Below are 22436 nucleotides of genomic sequence, written 5' to 3' on the forward strand. Positions count from 1 at the left end.
ACAAAACGCACATATGACGGCTTGTATTTGTTTATCAAAGTAATTAAGATGAATAAATCTTAGCTATTCTAATTAATGTGCAAATTCGACAGATAAGTTAAGATACGTCTGAAAAGTCAGATGGACTACATTTCCCAGAAAACCAAGCGAAAGGTGTCATCAGCCAGGCACCGGTGGCGTGGGTTTCTCTTGTCAAACTATACACTATTTCTTCTTTTTGAACAGTATAACTAATTACTTGCAGTTTTAGACAAAATGACGGTAGGTCCAATCTTTTAATTACTCGTAGTATGAAATGGTTAATGCTAGTTTTTTGTAAAAAAGAAAATTTCTGCCTTAGAGCATTAATTCAATGTGGCTATTAGCAAAGTTAGCTAACATGAGCTGTTGAGACAATTACAGAAATAAAAAAGTCTGACTCTGTTAAGCTGGATATTGCGGATGTTATTGTTATGACATTCAGTTTGTGATTCTTTGCTCGACGGTACATTTCAGGAGCGGAAAGGAACAGCAAAGCTGGACTTTCTGAGAAAGATTGAATTGGAAATCCAGGAGAAATGGGAGAGGGAGAGAACATTTGAGCAAGATGCACCGACAACAGTCGGGGAAAGTACAAAGTGAGTATCTTTTCAGTTTTCAAGAATAACCACGTGATCAGTTTTCTGAACAGTTTTACAGTATTTCTGTAATTGTTCCAGATAGAGAATATGCAACTGTAAGCCAATATATAAAGAAAGTTTTCCAAAGATTTGCAGCACACTGGAATGTAAAACCAGTTTCTGTAGAACTTCCTTGTAGAACTAAGTATAATACACTTATTGTTTTATATTGTAATAGATATGTAGTATGTAGTACATTTTTTTGTTGCTGAATCATGTTATCTGATGTTGTGTCATAGTTCACACTACAATCTTGGGAAAACCTATTGGGTTGCAGCTAAATTGTTTGTTTGTTTTTTTACCTTACCTTACCTTTTTTCACCTTCTAGTAAAAACAAGTACATGGTCACCTTTCCCTATCCTTACATGAATGGCCGTTTGCACCTTGGCCATACATTCAGTTTGTCAAAATGTGAGGTAAGTTTAAAGGCAGACATTGAGTTGAGTCAGCACCTGCAGCAAATAAGTTAAGATCAAAACATTTTGATATGTGGTCTCTTAGCCATTGTTGTTCATTTCTCTTCCTGCAGTTTGCTGTTGGTTACCAGTCTCTTAAGGGAAAGAAATGCCTCTTTCCATTCGGATTGCACTGTACAGGAATGCCGATCAAAGTAAGTAATGTTGGGTTTTTTTCATTATTTTTTTTTAATTCATAAATTTTTCATAAGATTTCTAGCTGTCTATAATCTGACATAATCTTATCACTTTTCACCATATAAACATGCAATTACAGTTTGTTCTTATTGTCCCTGGCCAGTTTAAGCAAGCAAAATGACATTTAACCAGTACTAATACTCTACTTTATCAGCTTTTAATGTAATTATTTTATGCTACTATCTAACTGTCATAATCCATCTCTCTTAAACAGATCTTTGTTTTTTTTCTGATATTTTTAATCAATAACTGTATCCATCAGGCCTGTGCAGACAAGCTGAAGAGAGAGATGGAGTTGTATGGAAACCCTCCACAGTTTCCAGAAGAGGAGGAAGAAGAGAAGCAACAGCAAACAACATCTGATGAAATCATTATCAAGGACAAAGCAAAGGGCAAAAAGGTTAGCATCACAGGGCAGAAATGCTATTTTCAAAATGAATTTATTACACTTATGCTATTATGATAAAAGCTTGAGCTGGGTTTTTTTTGGCCTTTATTACCCAGGACAGAATTTGCAGAGTTAAGATGAAAGCATTACCATAAAATTTGGTTTGAAGGTGTAAAAAAATTAAGTCTGTTATCTAAGTAGTGTATGGCTTCTCCATTTTTTCAGATAAAAGAAAGTTTGTTAACATTCTGCAATCTCTTTCTTGTTTCTTTGCCAGAGTAAAGCAGTGGCCAAATCTGGATCCTCCGCTTTCCAGTGGGACATCATGAGGTCTCTGGGCTTAACTGACCAGGAGATTGTCAATTTTGCTGATGCTGAACACTGGCTGGATTACTTCCCTCCTTTGGCTGTCAAAGATCTCAAACTGATGGGAGTCAAGGTGGCTTTCTCTGTTTGTTTGTTTTTTCTTTCTGTGCTTTGATTAAAATTATTTTTAAGACTAAACTGCACATACCTTTTGAACATTCATGCACTTTCATGTGGCAAAACATTGAAATCTTTAAATAATAGACACAAAAAGTACAGTGACATTGATGCATCCATGTTTTCATGGCTAAAGGAAGGCACTGAATTTATTCAGCTGTGCTGACATGCTGTTATGTCATTACCTCATAGGTGGACTGGAGGCGTTCATTCATCACCACAGACGTGAACCCCTTCTACGACTCCTTTGTCAGGTGGCAGTTTGTTACACTAAAAGAGAGGAAAAAGATTAAATTTGGTAAAAGGTGAGATGCTTTCAGGTTTTCTTGTCATGTACCACAAGGCTTTTTTAGGTTTTTTCCCAATAATATAGGGGAAAAAATCATCCTAGTTTATATATGACTGATTTTTAAAAAATTTTTTTAAGTGGCTTTCTTTCTCAATTCTGTTTAATTTGATGTCTTTCTTTTAGTCTTCTTTGAGTCTATTCTGAGTCTGTATATTCTGTTTATATTATTGAGTCTATATCGTGACTATTCTGAACTCCCCTGCAGGTATACCATCTACTCTCCCAAGGATGGACAACCATGCATGGACCATGACAGACAGACAGGAGAGGTAGACGTCCTCAGCTTGACAGAAAAATTTATTTATTCTGAAACTGTAGTATTGTTTAAGATTATATATCATAAATGAACCATATATACTCACTGGTTACTTTATTAGGTACACCTCACTAGTGTCGGGGTTGACCCCCCCCCCCCAACAAGTTTTTTGGTCCATATTGACATGAAAGCATCACACAGTTGTTGCAGATTTGTCAGAACAAGAGCTAGCAGGAGCGGGGCCCGATATGGTCTTCTGCTTCGTAGTTTCGATACAGAGATGTCCTTCTGTCTGTAACAAGGGCTTATTTCAGTTTTGTTGCCTTCCTGTCGGGTCGAAGCAGTTGTCTACTTTTTGGATCATTCTGTCTTTAGAGATGGTTGTGTCATAAAATCCAAGTAGACCAATAACAGCAGCAACAACAATGCCACATTCAAAGCGACTTAATACCTAATAAAGTGACAATGGTTAGGCGTATTTAACCACAGATTTACTGCAGGAAATGCTTAAAAAAAACTTTCTTACAATTTAAATTGTAGTGAATCGGGAACTTATATTTATCAAATTTTCTTCCTTAACATTTGTACCTCACTTATAGGGAGTTGGACCTCAGGAATACACCCTGATCAAGATGAAGGTCGTTGAACCCTACACAGCAAAATTCAAATCCAAAGTCTTTTATAGCAGGTAACAAATACTTAACACTGTACTTCCACAAAAAAAGAAAAAAAAACTTTCTTGGAGATGACAGGTTTACAAAGACTGATTTTATCCTCTTGAATATAACTGTCATCCTTTTTAAATCCTGCCACTAAGCCTTAGTTTTGGTACTTCCCCACAGCGGCATGAAAGGCAAAAACATCTTCCTGGTGGCTGCTACACTTAGACCAGAGACCATGTTTGGTCAGACCAACTGCTGGGTGAGACCTGACATGAAGTATGTTGCTTTTGAGACAACCAATGGGGACGTCTTCATCTCCACCAGAAGGGCTGCCAGGAATATGTCTTTCCAGGGCTTCACCAAGGAAAATGGAGTGGTGCCAGTAATAATGGAAATACTGGGACAGGTACTACTTTTTTCATGTGATGCTTCCAGCTACAGCAAATAAGTTCAGATCATTTAGATGGATTTATTTAATTTCAGTGGAATAAAAAATAAAATGCTATCTAATATTAAACCAGCAGTTTGTGTATCTGATTCAGTGGCCTTTTTTCTTTTTTTTTGGTCTTTGTAGGATATCCTCGGCTGTGCCCTGAGTGCTCCTCTGACCTCCTATAAGATCATCTATGCTCTCCCTATGCTCACCATCAAGGAGGATAAAGGTATAAGCCAAAATGCTAGGATTAGATTTGTAGCTTAAATTTCAGTACATTTTTGTTTTTGAGAAATTGTGCCGTTTCTTTTGAGGCAGAAATTTCTCACATTTAAGCATCATAGTTGTAGATGGACCCTGTTGCTGATTGCACTCAAAACAGCAGGAATATTCCTGAGGAGTGGCACCCTCCTCTCTTATGTACTTGGCAATCACAAGTAGTTCTAAATAGTTCAGTTTTTCCACCTCTTGCTGTCTTCTGCACAGAATCTGACTGAAATTTGATTTATCCTCATTTTATAACACTGTCTTATTTTGCTTGAGCTATATAGAAAAATCCTTGGGGCTCAAAATAGCACGACAAGGTCAAGGTAGAATTCCGAAGCATTGTTTGCAGTGTCAAAGGATTGATGCTGTAAGTTCTTGTTTCCCTCCAGCACACAACATTTGCAATCATTTAAAATCGACCTTATTGCAGAGTGCTTCTATTCTGTTAGAAGTCAGAGTTATCTATTTTTCTTGTCTGTGTCGCTCCAGGGTAGTAGTTTGTCTCTTTGTACTCATGTGTCCTATTGATGAATCTCTGTAGAGTTAGTAATAATTGGAATTTCTCAATGACTAAATTGATATGTCACAATTTTAATAATAAATGCCCCATGTGTCATCATATTTCTGAGGGTAAGGGAAAAGAATAAAAAACTGCATTATCATTTTATAGATTTTATGCATTGTTGTGTCTTTCCTGTCTGTCTTAGGTACTGGGGTAGTTACCAGTGTACCATCTGATGCTCCTGATGACATTGCTGCTCTCAGGGACATCAAGAAAAAACAGGTGATGATATAAACCTATGAAAAGGTCTTGAGCCATCCTGTATTTCTTTATATTTTTCAGTTTTTCTTTGGATATTGACTTCTTTTGCACTCATTTTCAATCCAGTCTTTTTGTCTGATCTGATCAAAGCGTAAAAAGGCACCTAACTCGAGGGATGAATAGTTTTGTGTCTACACATGACAGTCAACATATTGAAGAACTTCGTTACTTTGTTACTTCAGGCATTTTTGTTACTAGCAGGTTGTCACAAAAATGAGTTTCTCGTGCTCTGAAAACACAAAAAATGCCAGTGATTGAACAATTTCACTTCTTCAACATATCTGGACATGGTGTGCATGTCCAGATATGAAATTTGCTTTTTGAGGAATCTGGACAAGTAGAGAACACAACAAGGAGTGACAGTCCTAAAAATTATCTACAGCAGATGAACATGATTTAAAAGTCATTTCTTTAAGAAATGTGAAAAACTACAGCAAAAACCTGACACAGGAAAGGTGGCTCTCAAGATGTAATTTTTAAAGAAAACGGGGAGAAAAGGTTGAGGTATGCCAAATTACACCACATGATGGAATCAGTGGCAGCAGGTCTTAGGAAGTGATTCATCCAAATTGGGATTTTGGTTTCAAATGTAGGGAGGTGGTCAGGAGAGAGGTACAACAGAGAGTGTGAATAACTGTAAATCTGTAAAACACGGTGGAGGCTCTGTCATGCATTCCAGCCAGTGATGTTGGTGATCTTGTAAAAACTGATGGAATGATGAACGCAAAAAAGTATCATAACATTTTAATCCACCACAAAAAAAACATAGGTTCTTTTTTCTGTGGTAATGTCGTCATGTTTTAGGATGACCATGATCCGAGACGCATTTCAGTAAATTAATCATGAATAAAACTGAGTGGAACACCATCAGTCATGGGATGGACTCCCCAGAGCCTGGAGCTCAACATTATTGAAACTGTGGGATCCTACTAACAGAGAACAAAACAAAAGGCAGGCAGCATCCAAAGAAGAGCTTTGAATGTCCTCCAAGAAGCCTGGAGAACTATTTGCGAAGGCTACTTAAAGAAACGACAAGAAAGTTTGCTTAAGAGAGTTCAAGTTGCATTGAATAGCTCATTAGAATTGTGCAGACTCTGTTTTTGCCTTATCTGCTGTATTTCCATTTATGTGTACAGATGTATCAATAAATCACTACACGTATTTACCATTTTCATAGCAGAATCAAAAGAATTATAAAGGTTCAAGACTTATGCCCAGTATTGTATAATAAAATTCTATTCTGATGCCATCCAGCAATAAGTTCAAAATTTCTGAACCTTTCACATAAGTGCGTAATATTTCAATTTGATGTTAGTTTTGTGGACAAAATGTAGTCATTTCTTCTCACATCCTCTTTGTTGATGTCACTGTTCTTTCTTGGACTTGGAATAAAAGGCACTGCGGGAGAAGTATGGAATTGAAGACAAGATGGTTCTGCCTTTTGAGCCGGTAAGCTGAACTAGTAAAGTCCATTCATTTTTACTTATGCTGCACACAATTCATGCATTCAGTGTCACCATGCAAAGTCATTGTGCTTGTATTTGTGTGCAGATCCCTATCATTGAGATCCCAGGCTATGGCAACCTGTCTGCTCCTCTGGTGTGTGATGAGCTGAAGATCCAGAGCCAGAATGACAAGGAGAAACTGGCTGAAGCCAAGGAGAAGGTTTATCTGAAGGGATTTTATGAAGGGGTGAGTGCCATTAGTCCCTAATGGGTTCAAAACATCTATGTTAGTCAACAAAATGCAGTCTGTCTGCAAAAACCCTTTTAGGTTTGAAGCTTGTATTGTTTATTTTCCAGGCACAAATCAAGTAATTTGAAGCTTAAGGCTAGCCTAAATTATTCATCAACTGTCTGTGGATTTTTAGGTACCCTCAGGTAGTTTTTTTCTGTTTACCATCGTTAAATACTGAAGCAAGAAGAAGTTCTGTAACCATTTGTGAGGCATAGCTCACTTGCTGGTAAATCTTGTAAATAGTTCAAACAGTGCATCCGTGTGTTTGACTTTCTGCTAATAATCTTCTGTCTTAGATCATGCTTGTGGAAGGCTACAAGGGCCAGAAGGTCCAGGATGTCAAGAAGCCCATCCAGAAGATGATGGTTGAAAGGGTAAAAAAAAATTATTTGCAATGTCAGAAAAAGTTGTTGTTAATTTATTTATTTCTTATTATTGACTCTATTTTCATGTATTCCAGGGAGAGGCCATGATCTACATGGAGCCAGAAAAGCAGGTCATGTCACGTTCAGCTGACGAGTGTGTGGTGGCTCTTTGTGACCAGTGGTGAGTGCTGCAGGAACTGTGGTCACATAAATCATGTAAAATAAAGTCGTAATTGTTGGTGTTTGATGCTTTGAATTACAAAGTGACAAAAAGTTAACAGCTGGTTAAGTTTAGATTCATTCCAGTCATTCTGGTCATAAAACTCTTGTAATTTTAACTTTTTAAAAACATTGTTAGTGTTTACTGTCTTCAATAAGCCTTATGCAAATATTATTTCTTCATCCCACAGGTATTTGGATTATGGGGATGCTGATTGGAAGCAGCAGGCCAATGAAGCCCTGAAGTCTTTGGAAACGTAAGATCTCTAATGCAGTTGATTTGCATTATATATCAAATTTGTCTTTTCTAGTGTTTTTGTGGCGGATCTTGTAAAGGTTCAGAACACCAATTTATTATTTGCCTATAAGCTTTATGCTGGAAATAAAACGTTTCAATCCAAAGTCTTGCCTAATTCATGTTTTGTTTTTTGTTTTTTTATGTTTCATTTTGCAACACAATACAGATTTTGTGAGGAGACCAGAAGAAACTTTGAAGCAACTTTGGACTGGCTGCAGGAGCATGCCTGCTCACGTACCTATGGCCTTGGTAGGTGGTTTCTGTGTGTGTGTGTGTGTGTGTGTGTGTGTGTGTGTGTGTGTGTGTGTGTGTGTGTGTGTGTGTGTGTGTGTGTGTGTGTGTGTGTGTGTGTGTGTGTGTGTGTGTGTGTGTGTGTGTGTGTGTGTGTGTGTGTGTGTGTGTGTGTGTGTGTGTGTGTTCAGTGAATATTTATAACTAACCACCACTCTTATTTATCTTTAGCTTTGCTGGCAGTTTTATGATCATGATTGTCTAATTGGAAACAGTTTTTTTTTTTATATAAAGATTTGAACTTGTATTTGAGCGATGTTCTTGGTCTATAGATGGAGACAAAGGACTAATGATTGGACACCTAGCAACACTCCATATCTGATGGTTTTTATAAGAATAGATGCAGAGTGAAGGCCAGCTGGCATTCAGCGCAGGACACTGCAGTACAGTCTAGGCTAGCTGTAAACTGTTCCTCACTGTATAAATCTCTCCGCATGTTTTAAAAATAAAAAGCACAAAGTCTCTCTAGTCATTTTACCAGACAAGCAGCCTGTAAGATGTTTAACATTGTCACCAACCTGAGTTTAGCTGATCTGAGGCTGCTTAAATAGTCGATCTTTTGTAAATTCTTGCTAAACAGGGATTCTAAATTCCTAAAAATCTAATCTGTGGAAAAAAGTGTCAAAACTATTTGTGTGAAAGCACAAGTTGCTTTGGTGTCTGGTTTGATTCGGTTTATTTGACAACAGAGTTACATTTCAGCTTGTGTACAGAAGATCACACAGTAAAGCCAAGACTTTATTCTACATTTCCTCAATATTTGGCACCAGTGTGTGTGCAGTTTGACAAGAAAACATTGTGTTAAAACAGATGAGATGTCGGTTCTCATAAAATGAATAATTTTGGTTTTCTTTCTCCTTCGTGTGTGTGCGTGTGCATGTGTGCGTGTGCATGCATACATCCCCTGGTTACCATAGGAACGCGGCTGCCTTGGGACGAGCAGTGGCTGATTGAGTCCCTATCAGACTCCACCATCTACATGGCTTACTACACCGTAGCTCACCTTCTGCAGGGAGGTGTGCTTAACGGCCAAGGAGAGTCACCACTGGGCATCAAGTATGGATGCATCACACGCATGTGCACACAAAATATGAAGAAACCAGTAATCTGCAAATCATTGTTCATTTAAGTCGCTTCCCTTCTTTTGCACTAAAATAAATGTCAAATTAAAATGAAGCATGTACAGTCAGCTATTGAATTATATAAAACGCACACAGTCACACCAGGCATTCAATTTCTTCTTTTCTCCTCACTTGAACACAATAAGTCTCTGTTTCTAGCCTTATTTATGTCTTTTTTTTCTTCTCCTTTTTTCTCTACCACAGGCCAGAACAGATGACTAGAGAGGTGTGGGACTTCATCTTCTTTAAGACTTCTCCTTTCCCTAAGACCAACATCCCTAAAGAGCATCTGCAGAGGCTTAGGAGGGAGTTTGAGTACTGGTACCCTGTGGATGTCCGTGTATCTGGCAAAGACCTGGTGCCCAACCATTTGTCATACTACCTGTACAACCATGTGGCCATGTGGCCCAAAGACAAGTAAGTTTGCCCACTGGACTGACCAGAACAAAAAAAGAGGACAGGAATGAGGGGTGACAAACAAAAATTCGAACCTCCAGCTATCAGCTCTGAATGACACTCTATCATGCTACAAAAATGATGTTCTCTGGTCTAATTGTGACATTTTTTTTCACATCCACTTAGCTGATGTTTCATAAAAATGTGATTGACAGTTAAATGAATATTTTTGGCAAATGTGCCCAACACAACAAGCACCTCTAAAGAGCTCTAATTAACACATTATATCCCATTAGTTTAATACATGCAAAAGTAAAAGTGTAAAAACATTTCAGCAGTTCACGACTGGTACACTGGTCTAATTCTTGGCTTAGACGAGTAACTTTTTGGAGTTTCTAGTGGTTGCCATGGAAACAGTCCTTTTGAGTCTGTTTTATACCCTTATTTGATGTCACTCTTGGCTCGGACTCACTGGATTTGATCTTATTGTGTCGTAGTTTCCGCAACTCTTTCTGTATTTATGTACATAAGTTAAAAGAAGTTTTGGGGTTGTTTTTTTCATTATGTTACGGTGACACTACAGTAAGGTGAGATGACAATAATTCAGATTCAGTAATAGAATATTTATAATTATGTCATGTACTATATGCCTTTTTTAAGGTTTTGGTAATGTTACGTTATCAGAATGTGATAATACTGTGGTTTTTACCATTTAAGATGTAGATCAATAATCGCAATACAGTGTGATGTTATCAGTGTCATAATGATGATGATTTTTAACATAATGCCAATCTTCCTTTTGTTTTGCCGAATGGGTATGATTTTTTTTATTTTTTTTGATAAACTGAGCTCAGCTTTGCATTTGGGTAAACTTGACTATGATAATGGCAGTAATGATGAAAATAACAAGATAACACTAAAAGGAGGATTTTTTTCTCTCTCTCTTTTTTTCTTGTTTACAGCGGGAAGTGGCCACAAGCAGTGCGAGCTAACGGACATCTGCTCCTCAACTCTGAAAAGGTATGTCAAATATTAAGCTGTATGTATTACTTTAAAATCATTTAATTTGCTATTAGTTTATAACCCTGTAAGTTTGGGGCCCTGTACTGTGCCCCAAGTCTAACATACCCAGTGTATCTTTCTGTTATCGCAGTTCAGTCTGTTTAGTCAAGCAGGTCACATGAAACAGTTCATCAACTCACTAAAATAACACAGGGTTTCCCAATCTAGCTAAGTGCTTGTTGTCATGAAAGGATTGGCGTTGGGAGCCTCTGACCACTAATGCTCATCACAGAAATACAAAGATATTAGATACAATAGAAAAATTTTAGACTCTGCTACTCTCTACACACAGAGATCCAGAGATTTTCAAGGAATAGTGAACCTCTTTTCTGGAGAAGCGATCGCTTAGTAGGCATTATTTCATACCTGCTGATCTCGGCATAAGTTATCCCCCCCCCCGCGTTAGAACTGCCTTCACACTCCAGGAAAGCTAGGGCTGGTCCTAAAGTTACCTGGTTAAGATGAAATCTTGCTTTGTTTCTGGTTTCATTTGATGGGATCTTTTGTGTTCCTTGACTGACCGACAGATTTTAAACATAACAGCCAGACATTTCTCAAATAAGCTTTAAGTTCTGAATGGTTTTAGGAATGCCATTTTCTGTTTTTCCTGCTGATTGTATTTTGTAGTTGGGTTTTTTTTTTGTGGTTTTAAACACAGAAAGAGTATGTGTGGGTGGGCAGACCTGAAAGATTGCGGCTGCTAACATCTGTTTCTTTTATTGACCAGATGTCCAAATCAACTGGAAATTTCCTCACTCTCAGCCAAGCCATTGACAAGTTTTCAGCAGACGGTATAATCAGTTTCTTCTTGATTTATCTCTCCTTCTGTCTCTTTTATTTCTTTCCCTCTTCATAGTTTTCTTCTCAATGACTCTTTCATCTTACAATGAAACCTGGGAAAAACACTTCAGGTGTACATTTGGAACCGATTTCAACAGTGTTTTCCCAGTGCATGGGCTATTATGGTTGATTATATTGTTAACATCTCTTACCCCCTGGTGAAGGTGTTTAGAAAATGAACTCATTTTCATAAGATAGGTGAAGTTTTGATGTTGAGTATTATAGGCTGTTGTGTTTGTCAGGTCAGTCAGTGGACTGTAAGTAAGACATTTCTGTATAATTATGTAATATGCACACTTTAAAATAGAGAATGCATGATGTTCTCAATATCAATATGTGCTCTAAGATGAGAAGTTTGTAATTATTGTTCAACTACACATTGTTTTGTTGTTGCAAGAGAATTGCCTCTATCATTCATGTATTATGTATTCACAGATGTATTATATTCAAGGAATGCGGTTTCAAAAGATAAAAAGCAAATAAAATATTTAGAAGAGTATAAGAGGAAGATAAATTGTGTTTTTAGAAATGGCTGGAAAGTGAGAGCATTACAACTTTTATGTTTGGTATAATGTTGATTATCCACAGGGAATTCAAGACTTATGTTTTTCCTCTCTATATGTTTACTTTTTTCCTTTACGTTAGCAGTGGATAGATGGATTATTTCCACCTTCTTTTTTTGATATCTTCAGTGAGCTGAAGAGTAGATGGATAGTTCATGCTTCTATAGAAGATATCCTGCTGTGCGAGGAAACAGCTTCATGGTCTGTCAGCAGATAGACACAGAAAGTTGTTCCTGTCTTAAAGCTAGGAGGGATGTCTGCCGAATAGCTGAAGTGTTCTTAAGCTTTGGAATTTTCCACATGCCTCTGTACTTCACCTTTTGTTGAACTATTTTGCAGAATAGAAAAAAAGTGCTGTGTTCATTGTATATCTTGAATAGAGGATTCAGATAGCTGGATATTAAACTGGAGCAAATTACAAAGGCAGTTGCGTTTGTGAGAGTGACTGTATATTACTGTATATTTACATGTCTTATATTGTATCTGTACATTCTGCTGTTTTAACACGTCCTCATTTCCATTCTCAGGTATGCGTCTGGCTCTAGCGGATGCTGGAGACACAGTGGAGGATGCTAACTTTGTAGAGACCATGGCTGATGCTGGCATCCTGCGCCTCTACACCTGGGTGGAATGGGTGAAGGAGATGATCGCCAACCAGAACAACCTGAGGACGGGACCTGCAGACACCTTCAATGATCGGGTTTTTGCCAGGTAGTCTGAGGATTTAAGAGGGTGTGGAATAAAAAGGATTTACAAGTTCTGAAATTTATTGAATTTCAGCCTTGATAAAGCAAAAGAATCCACAGCTATGTCTGCATTAATAAATGTAAGGCGAAAGCCTGATTGTGGTTAAATGTTTTAAAAGTACATTTTTTTTTTCAAAATAATTTTCTTTCCTGGTTAGTGAGATGAACGCAGGCATCCTGAAGACAGAACAGCACTATGAGAGGATGATGTACAAGGAGGCTTTGAAAAGTGGCTTTTTTGAATTTCAGGTAAATTCAGTTTATAAAATTGCATCTCTGAGAGTCCTTAATCATTTTATGAGATCATATAACAGACACTGCAGCATGATTTCAAGTACCCATAATCTACCAACAGTAGTAGAGCATTTAGATTCCGGATACTGCAGTCATCGTTAAAACGGTAGAAGAGACTGACTCAAGTTTCGCTGATGAATCTTGTGTTGTTTTATTGTGTGTATTTAGGCAGCCAAAGATAAGTATCGGGAGCTGGCCATCGAAGGCATGCACAGAGACCTTGTCTTCCAGTTCATAGAAAGGCAAACTCTGCTGCTGGCCCCCATCTGCCCGCACCTTTGTGAATACACTTGGGGTCTGCTTGGCAAGGTAAGAAACACATGGATTTAGCATCATACTCCTGTTTTCAGGCTCTGAGTTGCTCTGTGCTCTGACTTGACTCATATCTAACTTCTCCTTTTTGTCCTTAGTTCTTATCTGTCTTGTATATTTCAGAGTAAAACAGGAATACAGTCAAAAGAAACATTTTAACATCCAGTGTTTGTTTGTATTCATGAGTAGAACTGGGATCAAGGAGCTGAAAGCTACAGCTTTAGGTAGACCTGCAGTAGCTCTGGGCCCGCTGCTTATTTACCTGTGTGAAATGGTTACTGACATTCTCACTGTTGATGTACATATCCACCGGGAGCATATCTTCACACTATGGACCTTTTTCTCACTGCAGCATGAAGCAAATGCACACACAGGTGCACACTTCAAATAGCACAGGGAGACAAATATATTTTTAACACTCAAATTTATGAATATGAAGGAGTGCAGCTGTGATGGAAATGGGTTTTTTGGCTGTCGCTAAGCAACAAAAAAAGCCCCAACACCGCTATGTTCTCCAGTCACGTGTTCAGTAGCACTAACTAAAGAGCTAAGAGGCACTCGGTAGACAGAGAACTTAAACATGCCACTGTTATGATACCATTGTGACCTCTGGTTGTGTAGTTATGATAACACTAAAGTTTATTTGTGTAGCAGTTACCAAAACCAATGCTACCCAAATGCTTCACAGAAACACAGAGCAAGAGAACAAACTCGGAGAAAATTAAAAAGAAATTCCAAATCCATTTAGCATAGGCCGCGCAAGATTTAACTGCAATTTCAAAATTGGAATAAGATACAGTGTGATTCCAATTGTAAAGAATAACTTCAAATTAACATAAAAATCTAAAAGTAAAAAGAAAACGATGGAGTTAAGAATGTCAAAAGAAATCAAATCTACACTAAAATGCGTATTTAAAAAAAAAAAAAGCCTTACATATGAGCTTTTTTTTTTTTCAGAAAGCTTTTTTTTTTTTTAAAGAAATGATTAATAATAAAAACACTGATGAGGCAAGCCAGATTTCCTGGGCAGGCCTAACAGCAAACACTTGATTGCCTTTTTGTCTTTAAACTTGAGGTGGGAACAGTTAACAGGTTTCTACTTGAGGATCTGAGGCTGCGTACTACTTGGTATGAGAACAGCAGTCCCAGCAGATATTCTGGAGCTGGGCCCAGCCATGAAAGGTTTTAAAAGTTTACACTGCTCACTAAGTGACCGTTTTTCTTCTCTATTTCTGCTTGACAGACTGGTTCTCTGATGAAGGCATCATGGCCTGTGGCCGGGCCCGTGGACGAGGTTCTGATTCGTTCCTCTCAGTATTTGATGGAAACTGCTCACGACCTTCGTCTTCGCCTCAAAGCCTACATGCTTCCGCCTAAAAGCAAGGTAAGATATGAAGTTGTCTGTACACATTGCCTTCATGGATATGCTGTGAGTTTTAAGTTGCAACATAAAACAGACTGACGTAACTCTACAGCAGCATCCTATATCCTTTCTGATACACTTGCGAGCTTATGTCTGTGTTCACAGCAGGAAAGCCAGTCTATTGTTTGTTAACAGTTCCGCACTTCAATAAGTGGCTGTAGGCAGCTTAGAGAAAAGCAAAACAAGTATTGACAACATCTAAGACAGGCAATATCTCAGGCTTCCAGGCCTCTGTTATTGATTTACTGGAAATGCTTTGTTGCCATTGAGGTAGGATTGGAACGATGATGGGAAAAGAGAAGAAAAAGGAGACAGGAAAGGTTTTTTTTTTTTCTTTTTTTAAAAATAGTTGTTATTTTTTCATAACCTAAGTGTTCTCAGCAGTAACACCTATGTTATTAGCATGTGAGTTCTAAATCAGCCCAGAAAAGGGGATTTTTGATAATCTGTGATATGTACAAAAAATTTAAAATATAATCAAAATAAAAAAGTAATAAAACCAAAAAAAAAATTGGGAACCTGGCCAGGGTATACTCCACCTCTAGGCTCCAGGCTCCCTAAACCCCACCCCCAAGTAGAAAATATGGAATATTTTATCAAGAAACATACAGTAAAATCATTCAAACAAGAAATTCCCACAGCAGCATATATTCAGTATTTTCCCATTAAAGAATAATATCTGTGCAGCTTTTTACATACTGTGACAGTATAATATGAAGGTACATGTGTGAAAACACACATACAGTACAGTTGTCAGCTGTCATGTAATACAAGTTCACAGATCAATATGTCTGCTAAAGAACACACACACACACACACACACACACACACACACACACACACACACACACACACACACACACACACCAACAGTTTTTTTTATTTGGCTTTTTTCCTCGAATAATCCAAACCCAGTTGGAATCTGATTGAGGCCACCTTGTTTTGTGGACCTGATGTATGAATAAACAAGATGAATGTGAAAGGCTTCTTATAAACACAAACATTAATCCTGTTTTCCTTCCAACAGAAAGGTGACTCCAAGCCTCCAGCCAAGCCCTCCCACTGCACCATCTACGTGGCCAAGAGCTACCCTCCATGGCAGCACAGTGCCTTATCCCTGCTCGGCAAGCACTACAAGGTAGGAAACAAACACACAAAGCCCAACATTATTCACAGCATTAGGTTTGAAAATTTATTGTTTGTTAAAGAACTGCAGGTCTGCCTAGTGGTGCAATAATATGCTTATTTCTGTAAATCAATAATTTCAGAATTAAATGATTATGTAATTGAATTCTTTCAGTTTCTCTGTGTCTTCCTATCGATGCTCAGGTTTGTTTAAGTTTCGTAATTGTTTTTTTTTTTTCTTTTATGTTCTTGTTTGTATGTCTAGAACAACAACGGGGTTCTTCCAGACAACAAAGTGATAGCAAGTGAACTAGGTGCTCTGCCGGAACTGAAGAAATACATGAAGAGAGTCATGCCTTTTGTAGCCATGATCAAGGTAAAAATATTGAAAGGCCAGCATTAATGTTTCACTATGAAGACATACACAGCCCACCCTCCACCAATGATCATAAACCTTTTTGTCATCTTTATACATAAATGGAATTTTCCAGAGATGTTTTTTCACTTGTGATTTCCTTTTTAATAAGCCTTTTATACAACAGACAATCCAAGAGTTGACTGTTTTTTCACACTGATCAACTTATGATTGGTGGAAAGTCTTCCCTGATAATTTGTTGGGAAGATTGGAGTTGAAAAGCTATTTTTTTTTTTTTTTTTAGTGCTTTGTGTCAAATAATAACAAAACTGTAGACAATACAATGAAAAATTTGAACGAGTGTTACACTGACATTACAGAGAAATTTCAGGAATACTTGTTCTGCACAGTTTAATGTGTTTATTGATTTAAAAGAATACAAAACACACGTTTGATGGGCTGTGTCAGCCACTTTCCATTTATTTGCAGCATCCACAAAAAATATCTTCACTGTCTTGGCCGCAGGTCTGCATGTCTTGATTTACAATTTTCATCCCCACCTTTCACGTTACAAAAACGTTTCTAAAAGCAGTAGCCACCAGATGATACAAATATCAAAAATAACATTATGCCTGCAGTTGCTGTTTCTGTTATATAAAGCTACATATTCACTCAAGATCAAGTGGTGCTAATAAATGATCAGAAGCATTGTTGCTTATTAAAATTTTAGAAGCCACATCTCTTGTGCTCTGAGCTTTGTTCAGGTGTCGCTCTTTCACTGCAGTGATCAAACAGAATGAAGCTAATAAATAGTCATGATGAGCTTTGTATTCATCCACGGTTTGTCTCTCAAGCTGGTCTTGTATCTTTCATGTTGATTTCTCTCCCTGCTTTATTTGTTTGTTTTTAACTTTTTCGGCTCATAAACATTTGTTTCTTGATAATCTTGTGGTGGTGGCATCAACATAGCAATGAACTTTGTGTGCACGCTGTATTATAAACTAAAGCACGATTGCCTCAGTAATGAGATGAATTTTTATATTTCCAAATATCTCAGCTTCTGTGTAAAATTATACCAAGGAAATCCTCTGCACCTCCTCATGGGAGTTATTATTCATTGCCTTGTTGATCATTCGTGATGATAGCTCTGATTCTTATCATGTACAATGGGATCTTTTTTTTTTCTTTAGGAGAACCTGGAGAAGAATGGACCCAGAGTTTTGGATTTGGAGCTGGAATTTGATGAGCGAGCAGTTCTCATGGAGAACCTGGTCTACTTGACTAATTCTTTGGAGGTAAGCTTTATGATCCAACCTTTACCCCACGTTGTTGGTGTCTAAAATTTGTTGGGCAACAACTGTGCAGCAAAGTGTGCAGAACTTTGGTTCAGTGTGTCTTCACATAAATGTCAAACTCGCACAGAGATGCTTTACAGCTGAGTTTTACTCCCTTTGCAGAAGTAAGTTGAGGAAATCCTGAGCTCAGTTCTCTGCAGAAAATCCCCTTAATACCACTGTCTGCACAAAAGCTTAGCCTAGGCGGGGAAAAAAGGGGGAAAAAAAGCCCAAAGTCCCCAGGATACTTCTGCGAAGCCAGCAGATTTAACCACAGAAAAGGAAAATTGCACTTAATGTACATCAAAGCAATAGCTCGGCTTAAATTCCCATGTTTCTGATAGATCATAGCTAAAGATAAGTTGATGACAAGGAAGACATAATGAAATGAAATACGCTGTATCATGTAGGACTAAAAAAGGGTGATACATTACCTTACTCACAAACCAACTCTAAGAAGTGGGTTAACTAGTGTGGCTTGAAATAGGCTTGTAGTTCATAGGACAGATGAGGAGAGAAGCGCTTTGTCTGTCGCTATTTTTGGTCTTCTTTAAAGACCCAAGTACAAACTAGTCTCTCATTACTGTAGCATGGTTAGTACGACCAGCATTTGCCGGTGTGCATACCAAACGCACCTGTAAACATACTCCCTGTGGACTACACTGCTGAGCTGATTATCTTTTTTTCCCCTCCATCGTTTCTCTTTGACAGTTGGAGCAGATTGACATCTTGTTTGCTTCTGAGGCTGATGACAAAGTGAAGGAGGACTGTTGCCCAGGGAAACCGTTCAGTGTTTTCAGATCAGAGGTAAATACTTTTCAATGCTTATTAGCTTTGGCTAGACTTTGTGCGTGTTAGAGGATCACTTTTAGCTTTTTTTCCTCACTCACGCGTTTGTCCACAGTTTTCATATATTCTTTATGGCTGTGGTCATTTTACTGACTTATTTCATTTTATGCAGCAGCCAGTGATGAACAAAGTAATTTGTTTTATACTCAAATCAAAAAGCCAGTTTTGCATTTTTCATTTCTCCTCATTTTTTAATCCCTGTAGCCTGGAGTTTCTGTGTCCTTGGTCAACCCTCAGCCGTGCAATGGCATGTTTTCTACAAAGGTTGACATCCGACAGGGGGACAGCCGAGACAGCATCGTCCGCAGGCTAGCCAAGGTCAACAGACTCATTAAAGGTTAGTAAGACAAAAATAAATAAAGCCAAAATTACTTTTAGTGACTTAATCAAAAGAGGATAAAAGTATTTGCTCAGTTTAGTTAAAGCATTTGGGAACAATTTAATCATAACACATGAACATTAATAAAACACATTAATATTGGTAATATTTGTCTTTTTTTGTGCAAAAGGTTACATCCTGGTGGTTCAGTTAACCAACATCATGTGATGCTCAACACACATTTGTCTTCTATCTTTCTGACCCATCTTTTCTACTCTTTCCCAGCCTGTTGTAATCATATAGAAGGAGTGGGGAAGGTTTGAGTGAACAACAGAAAACATCTAAAAAAAAACAAAACAAAAAAAAACAGAGTGAATTGATTGGGCCAGTGTGATGGGTATGAAACCATACCTCAAGTTTTAAATGTCCCCAGGTACACAGTGGCCTTAACATTTGTGAAAAGTTTAGAATGACATGACTGAATAACTGAGCTACAAGGGCCTTTATCACAGGGGGTTAAACATACAGTGGGGAAAATAATTTCTTGGTCCCCTGCTGAATTTGTAAGTTTGCTCACTTACAAAGAAATAAACAATCTCTAATTTTATGCAAATTTCATTTTAATAAAGAGAGAGAATATCAACCCAAGTTTTACATAAATTACATAAAAGTGATAAATTGATTTGTGTGAAATAAGTATTTGATCTCCAAGCCAAACATGATTTAGTACTTAATGGACAAACCCTTGTTTGTAAGCACAGCGGTAAGATGTTTCTTGTAGTTGGTCACGAGGTTTGCACACATCTCAGGAGGGAGTTTGGCCCACTCCTCTTTACAGAAAGTCTCTAAATCATTTAGGTTACTTGGATGGTGCTTGATAACTTGAATCTTTAGCTCACTCCATAGATTTACTATAGGACTGAGATCTGAAGTGCCTAATGTGCTTCTTCATTAGCCACTCCTTAGTTGCCTTGGTGGTATGCTTTGGGTCTCTGTCATGCTGGAAGACCCAGCGTGGGGGAAGGAGGTTTGCATCCAAGATTTTACAGTACATGACCTCATGTGCCTTCTGGAGCACGGGGACTTTGCAGGCACAGCAGGATTTCAACCCATTACGCTGTGGTGTGTTGCCAATGGTATTCTTGGTAACTGTGGTCCCAACTTCCTTCATATCATTAACAACTTTGCCCAGCAAAGTAGCATTGGGATGATCCGCCACCTCTCTCTCTCTTTCTTTCACTCTCTTTCAGCTATTTAGACAGCCTCAGTGTCTCTACACAAAGACTCTTACTGTACAGCGTTCATTTACCTTTGCTTCAGTCATCTTTAATTCCAAGCTAATTTATGTGAGCTCTCTGATGACAGCTGACAGCCATATCATGCCGTTAAAACTGTGGCAAATATCTCTGCCAGTGTGTTGCTAACACAACAACCACCAGCCATCCTTCATCAAATTTGTGCGAACCGCTTGAGAAAGCTTTCCGCTGTGATTGCACCACCAGGCACTCTGCCTTTTGAGAGGTTCTGCTTCTGCTGTTTCCATATTGTCTTTTATGTTTGGCTTTAGTTTTGTGTTATGCTTTCAGATTTGAAAAGAAAAACTGAATAATGTTGGCTTAGAACAGTTCAATATATGACCCAATTTCCTTTGTAGCCTGTTTTCTTTCACTTCTCTGTTCTCTGCCTGTAATGTCTCATCTCAAGTTTTTTTTTCTGTATATCTCAGTGAATTCTCTTTCTTTTCATTTTTCCATCCTGCTTCTTCTTTTATATTCTCCAATTTCCCCAATCTCAAGCATAGCTTTCTGTTTCTTACTTGTTTATCTATCCCACCTCCAGTACTTCTGCATTTTCTCAGTTGTTTTATTTCCAATGTTTCTTGTCTGTCTTGCCTCACCTCTATCTCTGTCTACCTTCACTCCACCAGATCTGTCCAGAGTCAAGTTGATGAGGTATGAGGACCCTTTGCTCGGCCCTCGCCGGCTGCCTGTCCTGGGACAGGAGGAACAAGGCAAACTGCTCATCTCCAACAAATCTGTGTTCAACATCAATCTGGAGGAGAAAAGGGTCACTCTGGCTGACAACAGCCTCACTGTAGACATTGGCGACACTCTGGTTTATCTGGTTCATTAGAATAACATTGATCACACACACACACTGAGGTGAGGGGGCATGTTCAGTAGTGAATGCTTTGTTGAAGATTCAAACGCATCAAGAAATGTTACAGCAAAACGACTCATTTTGATTTAAAGCATCAGGACAGCAACTCAAAGCTGTATCTGTTTTATAATTGATATTTCTGTTTGTAAACTGATTAGTGTGACATCAGGAAATACTGAAACTAGCTGGTCCTGAAATGATGGCTTCTGTCTTCTTTTCTTTAAAACAAATTCTATATTTGTAGTACATCCACATCTGCCTCTGGGCTATCCCTCTGGTACAGTTTTCTCCTTAAGAAGTCAGTATTGCAAAACAGTTATCACAAAATACTGCAAACCTATCCTAAAGGTTTTGACTTTTTTTTTTTTTTTTTTTTTTCTTCATGATTGCAATCAAGGACAGCACTAGAATTTGTCATCTGTTTTGCAGGACTCAGGAACTCAGTCAGCGGTGTCCATATTAAAATCGTCTGTACAGTTTATTCTTGTCACAGAAAACCTCTGATTTGATGTATGTTTATGTTGTGAGACTGCTCCTGCATCCTCCAGAATGCCTGATGGTTTCATACAGAGGGTAACGTGCCTTGTGTTGTTTTATACATCCAAGGTGAGGCGTGTCGTTCCCTTATGTTTGCCAGCCTGTCAGACAGCTTTCCTGTTTTCTAGCTGTGGATGGTGCTTGTCTGGCTTTTCCAGATAAATAATAAAACCTATGAAACATTAAACCTCTGTGGTGTTTGTCTCCCTCTAACCTCTATGCTGGCAGTGGCGCAATAAAACGAAATACATTTACTTAAGATTTATACTTATGGGCATGTTTGAGATCTCTGTGCTTTTCACACCTCTGTTAACTTCTACTCCATCACATCTCACAGGGAACTAAAGTGTTAGTGTTAGTCAAGTGTTAAAATTAAGATTCATGAGTTGAATCTAGATGTCTATAGTGAAAGGTTAGAGGTACTTGAGGAGTAAAGCAGCCTGGATCCATCTACTGTATAGCCAATATCTCTTTTGTTGATACACCAAATCTGTGTTCTAAAACAAAATATAAAAACACTCTGTGCATGAGGTTACTCTACCTCTTTGTCAGAATCAACCAGCAATCTTGCAGCTGAAAAATGGAGTCTGAAAAACAGCAGGCACTTCAGTGGCTACATGACAGAGTCTCATGTTAAAATGTCAAACTTGCAATATTTGGGGGAAAAAAAATGTTTACAGCCTGATGGAAATATTGATTTGATTGACAGGTCTCCCAGCACACCATCCAAGGTGTTTGTCAGGCCTGAGAACTTCTCTTACTGCATTTGTGCTATTGGTCCCTTTTGCAACATTTTTAATGGAATTAACCTCCACAGGCTGCTCATATTTAATGCCTTCACAATACAGTCCAGATCAATTTTAAAGTGAAAATGGTGAGAAAATGCTCAGATTGTTGGAATTCAATATTTATCACCATTATAATCTCTATGCTCGCTGATATTTGCAACTACCTCACAACTACCAATAATGAACAAAAATTGCTTATTGCGAAAAATCTGTGTACTCAACGCAGTAACAGGACATCTTGCATGTGTGGGATTTGTAAATACATTTCCCACTCTAATCTTATGACCTCCCTCGACCGCTCTTTTGAGTTCTGCTCTCAGTAAGCTCA

At 38.1% G+C, this 22436-nt stretch overlaps 1 protein-coding gene across 1 annotated transcript; it reads left to right on the forward strand.

The window, feature by feature from the left end:
- Positions 1-127: 127 nt before the first annotated feature.
- lars1b (leucyl-tRNA synthetase 1b) lies at positions 128-21507 on the forward strand. The gene is made up of 32 exons (XM_039618622.1): positions 128-261; positions 496-617; positions 989-1076; positions 1190-1270; positions 1576-1713; positions 1979-2140; positions 2377-2489; positions 2739-2802; positions 3389-3477; positions 3632-3857; positions 4026-4113; positions 4859-4935; positions 6370-6423; positions 6526-6666; positions 7008-7085; positions 7172-7257; positions 7487-7552; positions 7760-7842; positions 8802-8940; positions 9210-9422; positions 10364-10421; positions 11191-11254; positions 12394-12577; positions 12771-12861; positions 13075-13215; positions 14462-14602; positions 15669-15779; positions 16032-16142; positions 17312-17416; positions 18167-18262; positions 18509-18641; positions 20551-21507. The coding sequence occupies exons 1-32, from the start codon at positions 256-258 to the stop codon at positions 20754-20756; spliced, it is 3555 nt and encodes a 1184-aa protein (XP_039474556.1). The 5' UTR covers positions 128-255; the 3' UTR covers positions 20757-21507.
- The last annotated feature ends 929 nt before the right edge of the window (positions 21508-22436 follow it).

The sequence above is a fragment of the Oreochromis aureus genome, linkage group 10, assembly GCF_013358895.1.
Source record: "Oreochromis aureus strain Israel breed Guangdong linkage group 10, ZZ_aureus, whole genome shotgun sequence".
Lineage (NCBI taxonomy): Eukaryota > Metazoa > Chordata > Actinopteri > Cichliformes > Cichlidae > Oreochromis > Oreochromis aureus.